The 15,562-nt window shown below is 40.9% G+C and overlaps 1 protein-coding gene across 4 annotated transcripts in view; it reads right to left on the reverse strand.

Annotated features, from left to right (window-relative positions):
• map3k4 (mitogen-activated protein kinase kinase kinase 4) overlaps positions 1-15,562 on the reverse strand; it is a 230,806-nt gene that overhangs the window by 22,616 nt on the left and 192,628 nt on the right. For all 4 annotated transcript variants that reach the window (XM_041174360.1, XM_041174347.1, XM_041174340.1 and 1 more), the window contains 5 exons: positions 13,703-13,783; positions 8,249-8,440; positions 5,968-6,038; positions 5,091-5,207; positions 1,226-1,385 (listed from right to left, as the gene is read on the reverse strand). In XM_041174360.1, the coding sequence (XP_041030294.1) occupies positions 1,226-1,385; positions 5,091-5,207; positions 5,968-6,038; positions 8,249-8,440; positions 13,703-13,783 (621 nt within the window). The remainder of the gene's footprint in view (positions 1-1,225; positions 1,386-5,090; positions 5,208-5,967; positions 6,039-8,248; positions 8,441-13,702; positions 13,784-15,562) is intronic.

Here is a 15,562-nt window from a genome sequence, read left to right on the forward strand (position 1 = left end):
AGAAATTTTTCCCCTTGGTGGAGGGATCAATAACCAGGGGGCATAGATTTAAGGTAAGGGGCAGGAGGTTTAGAGGGGATGTGAGGAAGAATTTTTTCACCAAGGATGGTGGGAATCTGGAACTCTGTCTGAAAGGACGGTAGAGGCAGAAACCCTCATAACATTTAAGAAGTATTTGGATGTGCACTTGCGATGCCATAGCATACAAGGCTATGGGCCTAGTGCTAGAAAATGGGATTAGAATAGTTAGGTACTTGTTGACCAGCACAGACTCTGCGCTGTTGACCTCTATGACTCTATGATTAAAACCTGGTCAAAGACCCAGGTAACTCCACTACTGACACCCAATCACCCTCCCAACCACAGAACTTTCCCCCATTTCCCCCAGCCACTGGCTGACCACACGGCCTACCCCCACCTTCCCCCACCATCAGCCAAGCACTTGCTTTCTGCACATTGCACCCCCCCCCACCAACCATCAACCAACCACACGACCTCCCCCAACCCCTCCACCGACCAACCCCTGGACCTTACCAGACCTCCAACCCAACCATCCCCACTGCCCACCTATCAGATCTGACCACGCTCCCCCTTCCTCAACTTGACCACCGCACCACCCCACCCCATGCGCTAACACTGATTAAACCTAGACCTTTAAATACTAGAAAACAGCAGCTAGTGGCATAAAAAGCGAGCGTGTCTTGTCTTGCCCTGACTCCATTCTGCTCGATTCAATGGAGTTACCTGAGGGTTGCCGTCCAGCACATTTCTGTGACAGCCGGAATCAGGAGATCCTAGAAGAAACGCGCAGCACCATGCAGCTGTGAGAATCAACATGTGAAACATTGCTGCTGCTTGGAAGATTCAGGCCATAATTTGAGACTAATCCAAATCCATATTTTACATGATGACGCATTGATCTTTAATCAGCTCCAGCAGAAACTGGCTCACGTAGTCATTAATTTATTGTAAATCTAAACAAGTGCCCTTTGTGATTTGTGGGAAAACAAATACAAATTTTTCCACATTATCAAACAATTGCACATTGTTGTGGGAGATAATGATCGGTACTTACATTAATTATAAATAACTGCCCTCTATTTTATACATACTATGTCACAATCTATGGAAGCGTGTTTAGAATACAATTAGGTATAACATACAATTACTCAAATTAGCTTGCTCTACAATTTCAATTATATGTGCTTGTGTGTAAATGCATTACCCTTGATATCTCGGTGTACAATTCCATGCTCATGTAACACATTGATAGCTGTGGTGATCTGCTTTGTATACAATCGTATTACGTGTTCCTGGAGACCCAGCCTAGCCACCTCTTCCAGTGTGCCTTCATCACAATACTCCATAAAGATGTACATTTCTTCCTGATCCAAAAGATAAACACTACGGTTAACATGTAAGGTGGCTGCATGGGGTCCAAATATTGAGACACATGGTAAGTATTATATTTAATCCAAGAAACACATGCATGCAAACTTAAAAGGCACCATTGTTTTGGGTGAGGAACTTCTTTTTAATCTAAAGTACAGCTTCAGAAAGTCAAGTGAACGAACAGATATTTCTGATAGTGATTTTGCAACACAATTGGGAGTAACACTCACAGGAAAATTATCACAGGCTCAAAGGTATAATTTTCACCCATTATTTTTAATAGGAAGAGACCCACAGGCTTCATGCAAACACAACTCCGGCCTAGTAGTGCAATATTGGTCCTTTTCTGTCTATGAAAGGGAAATTCCAGCCACTGACAGTGCAAATAGCAAGGGACCTGACTCAGAACTAGTTTTCACCTCTACTGAACTTTCGTAGTTGTGCTAAAGTGTAATTTGCAATTCAGGAGAGGAAAAGATGCAGGCTTAACTTGTTAATAGTTATTAAATTATAGACCAGAGAAGCAAGCATTAATTTCATCTCAGAGCAAATCAATGAGCCAGGAATGGAGGGAAAGTACGTAACATTTGCATAATTTGACTTAGTTCTCAACCTTTGCACAAGCTGCAAGCCAAGAAACATACATACAAAGAAGCTGTCAGTATACACAAGTTGACTGCAATTGTACTTTGATAAACACTATGTAACTTATGAAAGCAGTGTTCCTTTAATCTGGAATTATCTTGTCTAGCACTGACCAACTATAATAAGCAGAAAATGCTAGAAACACTTAGGTCAGGAAATATCCTAAAAAAGGTCGTAGGGTTAATGTTTCAGGCTGATAATCTTTCACCAGAATTAAGGAGTTGTTTAACGAAAGTTTATAGAAAACAGGGTACATGAAGCACTGCTGGTAGTCGACAGTCACAGTAGAAAGACCTTCAGCCTTTGATTGGTTGTTGCCTAAAAATGAAAGATTTATAACTGTGAAAATATAAGAACTGTCTTAAATGAAAATTCAGCGGCTAATTACTGTTCATTCTCTGTCTTCATTGAACTTTCTTTTTTTGGCATTTTCAAAGATCACCCCTTAGTCAAAACTCTAGAGGGGACATTGGTTGGTTATGTCATGAGGATCCTCAACCAGAGGCAATAGAAACAATGCCGCAAGAAAGTTTACATCCAACGCCTCAAAGATCCCACCAAAGTGGCCCTTCTCAGTCAGTATCTCACGGCTATCCTCAATCTCCAGCTACCAGGAGCCACAGTGTGCCCATAGTGCCTGGTTAACCCTAAAGTTAGCATAACAAGCATCTGCAAAGAGGTCCTTGGTCCCTCTATGAGGAAACATCGTGATTGGTTTGACAAAAACGACAAGAGATACAGGACCTAATCAAGTTATACGAACAAAGCTTTAATGGCTGGAAGCAGCAATACAGCATAAAACATGTGACATCAAAAACAAATGGTGGGCAGAAAGAACACGGAGAACCAACAACTCGCAGACACCAATGACATGAGCAGTTTCTTCAGCGCTATCAAGACAATTCACAGCCCAAGCACTCAAAGACCCACCCTGCTGAGAGCCAAGCATGGAGAGCTCATCAGGGACAGGAGGCAGTCAGTACTCGCTGGAGAACACATTTTGAAAAACTCCTTAACTGATACCCTGTCTTCGACTCAAACTTCCCCAACTCCATCCTCAATACCCCATCCAGCTGGTCTTGGTGTTACCTCAGGTCTGAGGTAAAGTTGAAAATGCCTTTCGACAGCTGAAAAACAACAAATTCCCTGGAGCAGATGGAATCCCTGCTAAATTCTGAAACACAGCAGAGATACACTCCTGGTATGGCTGCACACTCTTATATCCCTCACCTGGGAAGAAAATCACATGCTGCAGGATCTCAGGGATGCTATAATCGTGACTAGATTCAAGAAGGGAGACAGGTAAGATTGTGGTAACTACATAGGAGTCTCTGTGCTGTCTGCCGCGGGGAAGATCATTGCAAGGATCCTCCTCAACTGTCTCCTCTCAATGGCCAAGGAGCTCCTTCCAGAGTCACAGTGCGGTTTTCACCCATTGAGAGGCATCACTGCATGGCTAATTCAAGTACAAGAACAGGACTAAACACTGCACATGGCCTTTTTTGACCTCAATAAGATTTTGACTCTGTCAACTGCAAAGGCTCAGGGAGTATCCTCCTCAAATTTGGCTGCCCTCAAATTTGTCACCATCCTCCACCTACTCCACAATGACATGCAATGGGTGATCCTCACCAATGGAACCACCACAGATCCCAACTCAGTGAAACGCGGGGTGAAAGAAGAACTCTCTTCTCTATTTTCCTCGCTGTAACCTCACCTCCAGCAAATTAGCCACAAGTGTGGAGATAATTTACAAAACAGACAGGAAACTGTTCAACCTATGGGGCCTTCAATCCAAAATCAAAACCACTCCAACCTCAGTAATACAGCAACAGTATGCAGATGACGCTTGTGTATGCGCTGACTCAGAAACTAGAGCTCTAGATCACTGTTGACTCCTTGTCAAAGCATTTTCCCTAAACATTCAGAAAACTAAGGTCATCTTCCAACTAGCGCTCACAGCAAAACACCTCCCCCACAACCCTCATGCATTAAGATCAATGGTGAGATCTTGGAAAATGTGGACCCTTTGCCATATCTTGGGAGCCTCCTCTCGACAAAGGCATACAGATGATAAAATTTTTCATTGCCTTCAACGTGCCAGCTCAGCTTTCGGTGAATTGAAGAAAACAGTATTTGATAACCAGGAACGCAAATCCAAAACTAAGGTCGTGGTTTACTGAGTAGTAGTGATCCGCAAGCTCCTTTATGCTTTGGAAACTTGGATAACCTACAGCAGGTACCTCCAATCACCGGAGAAGTACCACCAGCAGTGCCTTTGCAAGATTCACCCAGTCCTGTGGCAAGAAAGGTGGTCCAACAGCAGGGTCCTCTCCCAAGCTAACTTGTCCAGTATCAAGGTGCTAGTCACTCCAAACCAGCTTTGCTGGGTGGGACATATTGTTCTTACTCCTGACACCAGACTCCTGAAGCAACTGCTCTATTCGGAACTCAGTCGTGGCAGGAGGCTCCTAGGAAGACAGTGGAAAAGCTTTGGGGTTGTCCGGCAAGCATCCCTGAAGAGGTCAAACACATCCTCCAACTCATGGGAGACCCTGGCTTGTAACTGATCAAAATGGAGAAGGCTCATTTGGGAAGGCCCTGAACATAGACTTGGTCGGGAATTTGCACAGTCTAAGTCGAGACGTCAAAGGGAGCCCACAATTCCCTAAACAAACCCATCCACCCAACTCTTCAAGCACCACTGGTCCCACATGTGACAGAGTCTGAAAATCAAGCACTGGACTTATCAGTCATCTTAGAACTCATCACAGCAGAGTAGAACCAAGTCATCCTTGATCCCCTGGGACTGCCCAAGATCAGGATGTTCTCAACTGAGTCTGAAAGTATAGTATTCAATCAGAACATTTAATCCTCCTCTCTGACTCCCTTCGCCTGAATTATAGAAGCTCTCTGCCCCTGTGCTTTTCATATCTTAAAACGCTGCCTTGGTACTTGGAAATATAGAAGTCAAAGCAATTAGCTTTTCACTGCAATAGGTAGTGAAAAGATGATTTGAATCATTGTGATTGGAGAGTATTCAAATTACTTACCCTGTGCAGTTCTACACCAAAATACCTAACCAGGTTTGGGTGTTTGATACCTTCAAAAATTTTCAATTCATCTGCTGTCTCCTTGATTGTTTTATGATCATTTGGCTGGAATCTGATCTATAGATATAAAGAAGGACAAAATGTGAAGTTATTAAAGAGAGAGTTGCATTTATATAGCATTTAAACCTCAGGATGCCCCAAGTCCTTTACAGACAGTTAAATACTTTGTTTTTGAAGCTGTCACTGCTGCCATGGAAACCCAGCAGCCAATGTGTGCAAGATCTACCAAACAGCAATCAGATCAAGTGTACTTTTTTAGGTGTTGGGTTGTAGATAAATATTGGTCAGGGCACTGGGTAGAACACCTCTGCTCTTCAATGTTGGGTAAGGAGTGGGTAATATGACAGAACAGAGGATGGAACAAAAAGACAAAGACTTGCTGCAGGAATTCGAAAAAATACAGGTGAAGTCACAGAAAAGTCACTTTTATTTTCCAGCCAGAAACGGATTTGCCTATAATGCTTCTGATTTTTTTAAAGCAAAAAATATCGTTAATTTTGGAAAGGACTCATTTTAATGCAGTTAGAGCAAAGTTTACAGAGAAGGAACAAATAATAGTTCTGTTTCTATTAAGGCTGAAAGTGAATAAATGCCAGAGATATTATGATTTTTGAGTTTAGTTACTTTGATTTCTAAACAGCTTTCTGCAAAATATATCCCAGTGCCTGCGAAAGGTATTCCCTCCCCCTTCCAGTACCCAATGATGGCATCCAGTTCCAGGTGTTATTCGACAGAAAATCACCAAATTCAGCATACAGTGCTACAGAAAACTGTTAGCACATAGAAAACAACTTTCCTAAAAACAAAAAATACTTACTTCCTTCATTGCCATTAGCTCTCCAGTGTCAACATTTATGCATGTGTACACTTTTCCATACTGTCCTTCACCTGGAGAGACAAGGAATATTATTGTTATATCAATTCCAGCAGTTTTATGTAGCACTAAGTGAGAGAGATGGCTCATATTTGTTACAAATAGCTTGGTTCATTATATAAAACAGATGCAGACTCCATCAGAGCAGCGGAATATCATGCTTAAACCATTTAGCTTAAATTGTCTTAAATTAAATTGCCATTTTACACAAATCAAAATCTATAAAATCAAATAATGCAACATCTGAATTACAAGATCATGAAGCTTATTCTAATCGTCTACATTACACAAAAGAATTTTGTGCCAACTCAGTACAATATGGTAAAGTGAATAGCTTATTTAAATAGATGTGACCAACTACTGGCTGAAGCAATGCACGATCAGAAAATACTTACAAAGAACACCTAATCTAAGTTATGAAATTTATGCTAGTCTAATTCTTTGCTCATCAAATGCTTTGTCCTTTCAAGCCACAAGTAAAAAGTTGCTCTCTTTATTCAGTATTTAAGATAGATATACTGGGGTTATAATGACAGTCAAGCCAACAAGTTGCAAGTTGCATTTTTAGCTCAGATTTTATTGCCAAGTACAAATGAGGCTTGTATATTTCTTGAAAAGTAACAGCACTTTTAAAATCTAGCAGTTTGATGCACATCAAGTGTAACAGGTTTAGTGGGCATTCGTTTTACATTTTGTAAATCACTATCGCACCAGTACTTGCACGTTGACCACTTTGGGTAAACAATGGACACTGTAATTTTTTGTCTAAGTTCATGATACATCAGGCATCAAATGGTAATTTTGACTACCTTTATTAAAATGCTCGCACAAAACTGAATAATAGAAAACCACAGATTAGATGGTTATACAACAGGTTGAATTTGAACTTTTGCTTTGAGTGCTGTACTGGTGAATATAGGTCATTTTACCATAAGTAATTTAGTAGGCAAAAACGAAAACCAACCAGTTATCTTTCGTAAATAGAAACAGAGAAGGGTGGAAGTGCACAGTGTGTGAAAAGAGTAAATACAAGTCAACAGTCTGGCAAATTGTGATGGAGGATCCCAGCCAAAACATTTCTCTTTCAGATGCTGATCAGCAAACTTGGCACTTTGAGCATTTCTATCGCCACTTCAGATTTCTGCCATTCACAGATTTTCGTTAATTCTACAGTTTGTTTTTCTCCACTACTGATCCCTATTCTTCTATACAAAGTCAAGATATTAAGTTCATTCACTTTCCTAAAATGCGCCCCAGCAGCTTTTGAGTGAAAATCTTTTGTCATGCACCAAGTGATTGGTTACAAAAATAAAAACACTTTTTAAATTGTTGTGGTTATGCTGACACAGGAGGCTCTTTGATTGAGCCATGAAACATGTGTGAAGTTAGCTGATCAAAGCTGAGACAACTGTAAGACTGTAGCAATTGGTGGGCTGGGTTTGCACTGCTGATCACTGTTCAACGCCCCATGCCCCTTGCTTAAAATGGCAGTGCATGTGTGGACCTCACGATGAGGCCAGGCCAAGAATCTTATGTCATGTGTCAGGCTTAACTGACATCACCCTCCCCTCAGGGTCAGAAGGTTGTGGGTTTAATTCCCCACTCTAGGAATTGAGTACAAAAAAAATACAAGGCTGCTACTCCAGAGCAGTGCTGAGGGAGTTTTGCACTGTTGGAAGTGCTGTCTATCGGATGAAGAGTTAAACCAAGGTCTAATCTGTCCTAAGCTGGATGTTAAAGATCCAATGCCACTATTTGGAAAAAGAGCAGAGTTATTATCCCTCGTGTTCTGGCCAATATTTATCCATTAAGCAACGTCACTGAAACAGATTATCTGGCCTGTAAAACATTGCTTTTTGTGGGAGCTTGCTGTGTGCAAACTGATTGCCGCATTTCCTACATTACAACAGACAGAACACTCAAAGTGCTTTGTTGACTGTAAAAAGTACTTTGGCACAGCTGGTGGTTGTGAAAAACACTGTATTAATACAAGTCTTTCTTTATCAGGCTCAGCTGCAATAGCCTCCATGGAGAACTCTCCTGCTCATATTTGGGGAAAGGCACAAAGGTTACCACCACCTGAGAGTCAGTATCCTGCTGCGAGTCTGGATCCTAGCAGAAATGAGGAGCATACCGATTCATTTTTAAATGAACATTTTCAAACTTCTGCAAGACAGCTGCGTAAACTGAATGCTCATTTTTACATCCAAAATTCAGAAATTACCTATTTTATTTCCCCTCTGCCATTTAAATGTCACTTTTCTTAATCCAACTTGCATGACATTATCATAAGATTTAGGAATATCACAGACTTGGCCAATGATATTCTTTTGCTTCATCTGCTGATTCTGTTGCTCCTCAAAGGATTTAATTGACTTTCGGACAGCATCAATTCGACTCTGCTTGGCAGCTATATCTAGGAAATTAAACACACGTTCAATTTGTAACATGTATCAAACAAACGACGACCTACAGTAATTAGAGAGATTTCCTGATTCTCCTTCCCCCACAGCACAAAGTGCCTGCATTAGGTACCTGTGGATTAGATGACATTCTATAAATAGAATGATTCAATTATTTTGCAATTTGCTGCTGTGTTTCACAGGTTCAAATTTATTTTATAGAAATTGTGCTTTCTCTGATGTTTGTCAGCTGTTCATTCAGACTAATTGTCATTATCTGCTTTATGAAAGGAAGGAGCAAAGATAAAACAGAGATGGATGCAAATCAGAGATAGAGGTATCAAGGCTGAGTGGAGAAATCCACTACATAATTTGGTAATGAGCCGGCCAGAACAGGAATGTTCTTGTTTTAATCTTCAGTGTGTGCCAAGTTAAATCAAACTCAGCTAGGGACCAATGACCTTTCTGCATTGGCTTCAGAAGGGAAACCGGACAAGGATGCTGCTCCCGAACACTAATCAGCAACTTGTGCTGGTATCAAATACAGGTGACCACATAGTCAAACAATCCGCAATAGATCAAGCCCTTAGGCAACCTAATAGAGGGCCCTAAACCTTGCGGACCTTTGCTTGACTGTTGACCATCCAGATGAGAGGAAGGGAGCAGAGGAGAAAATTAAGAAATAAAAATAAAATCTGCTAGGAAGGTGATAAATTTTGTACTACTAACCAAAGCATAAGTGCACTTGTCAGGAAAAACTCAAGAACATATCTGAGCTCGCTATAAGTTTCAATACAAAGGTAAAAATTAGCCTTCCCAGATGGTACAGCAAATTTATCCAGTATGTACCTGACTCACTAAGGATGAAAACATTCCTACGTTCAATATCTAGTGGATCAAAACACTCCTACATTCAATGCCTAGTTGAACTCAGCTAGAGAAGTACAACTAGCTTACAGTCCTAGTTTAACGAAGAGAAAAAAACAAGCAAATTATGGCTATAATAAAAGCAAAGAACTGTGGATGCTGGAAATCCAAAACAAAAACAAAAATACCTGGAAAAACTCAGCAGGTCTGACAGCATCTGCGGAGAGGAACACAGTTTCGAGTCCAAATGACTCTTCATCAAAACTAAGGAAAAATAGAGAACAGGTGAAATATAAGCTGCTTTGAGGGGGGGGTGGGACAGGTAGAGCTGGATAGAGGGCCAGGGATAGGTGGAGATTGCCAAAAGATGTCATAGACAAAAGGACAAAGAGGTGTTGACGGTGGTGATATTAGCTAAGATATGTGCTAATGGTGACATTAAGGGTAGAAAGCAGGACGAGCAAGGTACAGATAGCCCTAGTGGGGGTGGGGTGGGGGGAAGGGATCGAAATAGGCTAAAAGGTAGAGATAAAACAATGGATGGAAATACATCTAAAAATAATGGAAATAGGTGGGAAAAGAAAAATGTATATAAATTAATGGAAAAAGGGGGATCGGAAAGGGGGTGGGGATGGGGGAGAGAGTTCATGATCTAAAGTTGTTGAACTCAATATTCAGTCCGGCAGGCTGTAAAGTGCCTAGTCAGAAGATGAGGTGCTGTTCCTCCAGTTTGCGTTGAGCTTCACTGGAACACTGCAGCAGGCCAAGGACGGACATGTGGGCATGAAAGCAGGGTGGAGTGTTGAAATGGCAAGCGACAGAGAGGTCTGGGTCTTGCTTGTGGACAGACTGAAGGTGTTCCACAAAGCGGTCACCCAGTCTGCGTTTGGTCTCTCCTATGTAGAGGAAACCGTATTGGGAGCAGCGAATGCAGTAGGCTAAATTGAGGGAAGTGCAAGCGAAATGCTGCTTCACTTGAAAGGAGTGTTTAGGCCCTTGGGTGGTGAGGACGTGGGAAGTAAAGGGGCAGGTGTTACACCTTCTGCGGTTGCATGGGAAGGTGCAGTGAGAGGGGGAGGTGGTTGAGGTGCAGTGGGAGGGGGAGGGGGTTGAGGTGTAGGGGGTGATGGAGGAGTGGACCAGGGTGTCCCGGAGGCAATGAACCCTGCAGAATGCCGCCGGTGTGGGTGAAGGGAAGATGTGTTTGGTGGTGGCATCATGCTGGAGTTGGCAGAGGATGATCCTTTGAATGCGGAGGCTGGTGGGATAATAAGTGAGGACAAGGGGGACCCTACCATGGTTCTGGGAGGGAGAGGAAGGTGTGAGGGCAGATGTGTAGGAAATGTGCCGGACACGGTTGAGGGCCCTGTCAACCACCGTGGTTAAGGAAGAAGGAAGACGTCAGGGAAACTGTTTTTGAAAGTGGCATCATCAGAACAGATGCTATGGAGGCGAAGGAACTGAGAGAATGAGATGAGATCCTTACAGGAAGTGGGGTATGTGGGGCTGTAGTCAAGGTAGCTGTGGGAGTCAGTAGGCTTGTAATGAATATTGGTGGAGTCTATCAAATTACCGCTCCTGATCAACATACAGTGACTTCTGTATGTGGGCATAATGGGCTGAAGGCAAGATTGATTGTGGTTTAACTGCTTTCTAGCAACCAGCTGACATTTATCATCAAAAGTCGCCCAAGGGACATGGTGACTTGGCTGAGGTATTGTGTGGCGTCTTGCGCACATAAAACCATACCCCAGCACACAACCAAATGTCATATGGAGAAGGCAGAATGGAGAAAAATTGACAATAGGAAAAAACAGTCAGAGCTTTTCACTTGTCTGCCTTTTAAATCGCTATTATTTTACCAATGGTTGTCTGGTATAAATACAATTGAAACTGATTTAAGCACTGGTTTCAGAGCACTAACACGGGTTATTAGATGTTATAACAAAATATAATCTTATTGATAAGCTGTGCTAATGGTAGTTCAGTAGCAATTTACAGGTATGTCAACTGGGGTGTCAGCACGTTCAGAGGGTTATATTTTGTTGTAATTGAGGAACTACATTCACAATTAGATTTCACTATACTGAAACACAGTGAGGTACAAAGTGCAGAATCAAGCTGTAGTGCAATTGTGTATCATTAAGCACCAGTGCATACTTGGTAAGACAATGGCAAGTGAGATCAGTTGGGTTACAAGAAACAGTCACTGGGAAAAATAAAAACCTAAACTCCAGGCGAGCGAAAGCTTCATATATAAAAGACCCTCGAAACTTTTGCTTCACAAGACAATATTTTCACTAAGAAAATGATGAGTTGATACTGTGTGTGGAGCTTCTATAGCAATGCATCAATCACATGCACCGTATGATGACATATTTTGAGGAGATTTATGTTATTGCATTTTATCAGTGAACAAAAAAAAAATTACTATTTATCATGGTTAGTATCATAATGCAATATTTAAAGAAATAACTTCAGTTTAAATTATTTACACACTTGTTACGCATTAATCTATCGATGCCATAGAACACTAAATGCAGTTATTATTAGAGTAATCAACAGCTCCTATTTACTGATGCAGGTTTTTTTTTATAGTCAGTCAATAAATGAACTAATGATGCAAGACTTTTCTTGGAGTTCTGAGGACAGAGTCTACACCAAATCAGCTGATTTCAGTCACTGCAACAAGCCAGATACAATTGGCCACAGCACTCCTGAGGAAGTTAGGGTCTTGGAAAGAGAAGAGAGAAGGAAAAGCTTGGAATGTTCCACTCGTCATTACAGACTGATTCCTGGAAAGCACAAACATTGGGTTACAGCAGGATAGGGCTTGGCTACAATGTTCTCTACAGTTGACAGCCTACTTCACTAGGGGTTGCAGGGTCACCCGGTTGACTGCATGGCAAGGGGTGGGGAACAAATGGCCAAAAAAGCTTCATAACATTAAGAACAGTACATTTACTATTATAACAAATCTGTAGCAAATGCAAACTCATTCTAAAAGTGGTAATTGTTCCTTCAAAAAGCTTAAGTGTAATCTCTTGTACATTGCTTCGAGCCTTCTTCAAGCATTGTGTTACTAGTAGTTAACCTGCAAATTTGGAGAAGTCATTTCTGATTCCTTCATTCACAAATGGAAAAAAATTACATGAAATAATGGCCTTAAAGTCAGGTGGATATTTTTCTAAAACTGGGAACAAATTTTTAAAAAATATAAACTACATTACATCTCTCAAATATTTGGCTAGTACAACAATATTACTGACATGCAGAATAGCCCGGCTACGGCAGGGCCAATAATACATTCTCTCCTTTCCTTCATCTTTTTTCCTGTTTCCAAGTTCTTGTAATTATTTTACATTCAAGGTGAGATATCAGAGTAAAGAACATAGAGAATTAAAGCAGTCTCAGGTCAGGAAGGGTGTGAGCCAGGTTCTAAATAAAGCTCCCTCTGCCCGATCCTAATAAACTTTAAGTAAACACCCTACCCTCATCTCATCAGTGTGAGCTTTACTCCCACACCCCTCATTTCTCACATCAGTCGGTCTAATTTTGTGCTGATGCGCAAGGCCATTTTGCCTTGGAGATTTGTGCATGTTAATTGGTTAAGTCAAGGCTCCATGAAGAATTTAAAGCTGGAATACAGAGATCACTTACCGCAGACAGTGTTAAATGTAGACTGTTGGCTCCTGAGGACACACTTACAAGCACAGGTTCATATCTCTTGCTGAAGGACATGAATGCGTACACCTCTTTAAATCAGTAAATAACCCAAGGCTACAGATACTGAATAAAGCACGTGGAACTTGGAACTGCAGGCTGGGTCATGGGAGCCACAACTACATTTCAGTAAACAAGGTAGTAGACCAGTCATCATTAGGTGTTCACAGTACATTTTGGTGCAGGGTAAAGGAGTGTAGCACAGATCTAACCTGTACTTTGATCTGAGTGATTAATACTCCCAATCTCTCACCACAGATGCACAATATACAAACCATTGCTCCCCTATCAAAATTAACTTCAAAGACCTGATTGAAATTAATAAGACTGCCAGAAAAAAATTGTGCAGCAAAACATCTCATACCACGTCTCCCATTATAACTCTTCACAGAATTAATTTTATGTATTCCATGGGTGCCTGGATCATCAAAATATATATTATTAAATATGAATGAGCAGAGCTCTGTATAATTTTTTTAACAAGTTACTTCAAATTAGTTATCTTAGGAAAATGTGTAGGTGTGATATAACCATGTATTTCACTCTTAAAAAACTCAAGGCATGTTATTTTAATGAAACCAAGGCAGCAAGTAAAACTACAAGAGATTAGAATGTCAAAACTCTCTTATTTTACAGAACAACCATCAAATGTCATCAAGTGCATATTCTTAGAATGATGCTGTTACCTTTTGACTGACTCAACAGAGATCGCAACTCCCAGCTTCTTCTTGCACTAAGACTTGGATCTCCCTTAGGATATATAGGTTCTGGGGAAGAGAATGAATTAAAACAGTCATGAATTCTACAATTACAAAGTGACTAATGGTGGGAATATACCAAGCATAAGAACATAACAAATAGCAGCAGGAGTAGACCATACTGCCCCTTGAGCCTGGTCCGCCATTCAATACAATCATGGCTGATCTATCTCGACTCCACTTTCCTGTCCATATCCAGTGATTTCCTGAAACAATCAAAAATCTATTGATTTCAGTCTTAAATATACCCAACAATGGAGCATCCATAATCCCCTGGGTGAGACAATTCCAAAATTAGCAATCCTCTGAACGAAGAAACTTCTCATCTCAGTCCTAAATGATCAAATCCTTGTCCTGAGACTGTGCTCCAGTGTTCTAGATTTTCCAGCCAGGGGAAACAACCTTTCATTGTCTACCCTGTCAAGCTCCTTCAGAATCTTGTACGTTTCAATGAGCTCACCTCATTTTTCTGGAGAGTATAGGTTCAATTTACTTGGTTTCTCATCACAGGATTTTCCTCTATCCCAGGGAACAATCGAGTGAACCTTTGCTGTACTGCCTCCAATGTAAGTTTATTATTCTTCAAATATGAAGGCCAAAACAGTGCACATTCCTCCAGATGCAGTCTCACCACAGACATTTATAACTGTCGTAAGGCTTTCCTATTATTATACTTCAATCCCCTTGCAATGAAGGCCAACATGTCTTTGCCTTCCTAATGGCTTGTATCTGAATGCTAACCTTGTGCTCCTTGTATGTGTACACCCAAGTCTCTCAGAGCTTCAACATTTAAAAGTTTCACACCTTTTAAAAAATATTCTGTTTTTATATCTGTACTATCAAAGTGAATAACTATACACTTCTCCACATTGTACTCCATCTGCCACCTTGCCGCTTGCTCACTTAATTTGTCCATACCTCTTTGCAGCCTTTTTGGGTCCTCCTCACAGCTTATATTGTCATCTAACTTTGTATTGTCAGCAAACTTAGAAATAATGCTCTCAGTTTCTTTGTCTAAATCATTAATATAGTTTGTAAATAGCTCATGACCCAATATTGAACCTTGCCGCATTCCACTAGTTACAGCCTACAAATTTGAAAATGCCCTGTGTATCTCTACTTTCTGCTTCCTGTTCTTTAACCAATCTTCCATCCAATTGCATATATTACTACCAAACCCATGAGCCCTTATCTTGCATATTAACCTTTTGCATGGCACCTTATCAAATGCCTTTTGGAAAGCCAAGAAAACATGTACTGGCTCCTCATTACCTACCCCACTAGTTACATCTTCTTAATTTGTCAAATACAGTCTTCCTTTTGTAAAACCATGTTGATTTTGTCTGATCGTGCTATGCTTTCTAAGGCTTCCTTAATAACAGATTTCAGCCTTTTCCCAGTGACTGATGTCAGGGCAGTTCCCGCTTTTCTCTCTCTCTCCTTTCTTGAATAGCGGTGTTACATTTGCTAACCAATCTACTGGGAACATTCTAGAATCTGGGGAATTTTGGAAAATCATAACCATTACACCCACTATCTCTGAGTTGCTTTCAGAACCGTGGGTCTAGGTCATCAGGTGCTGGAGACTTGTTGGTTTTTTGTTCCCTAAATTTCTCCAATATGTTTTCTTCTGCTGATGTTAATTAAGTTCTTCATTCTTATTAGCCTCTTATTTATCTGCTACTTCTGGTATGAATTTGTTTATGTTACTGTGAAGACAAAGCACAAAAATAGCACAGATCGTAGTGGTTTCAGCCAAACTTCCAAAATCTGTTCAGTTATAGGACA

The sequence above is a fragment of the Carcharodon carcharias genome, chromosome 2 (genome assembly GCF_017639515.1).
Source record: "Carcharodon carcharias isolate sCarCar2 chromosome 2, sCarCar2.pri, whole genome shotgun sequence".
Lineage (NCBI taxonomy): Eukaryota > Metazoa > Chordata > Chondrichthyes > Lamniformes > Lamnidae > Carcharodon > Carcharodon carcharias.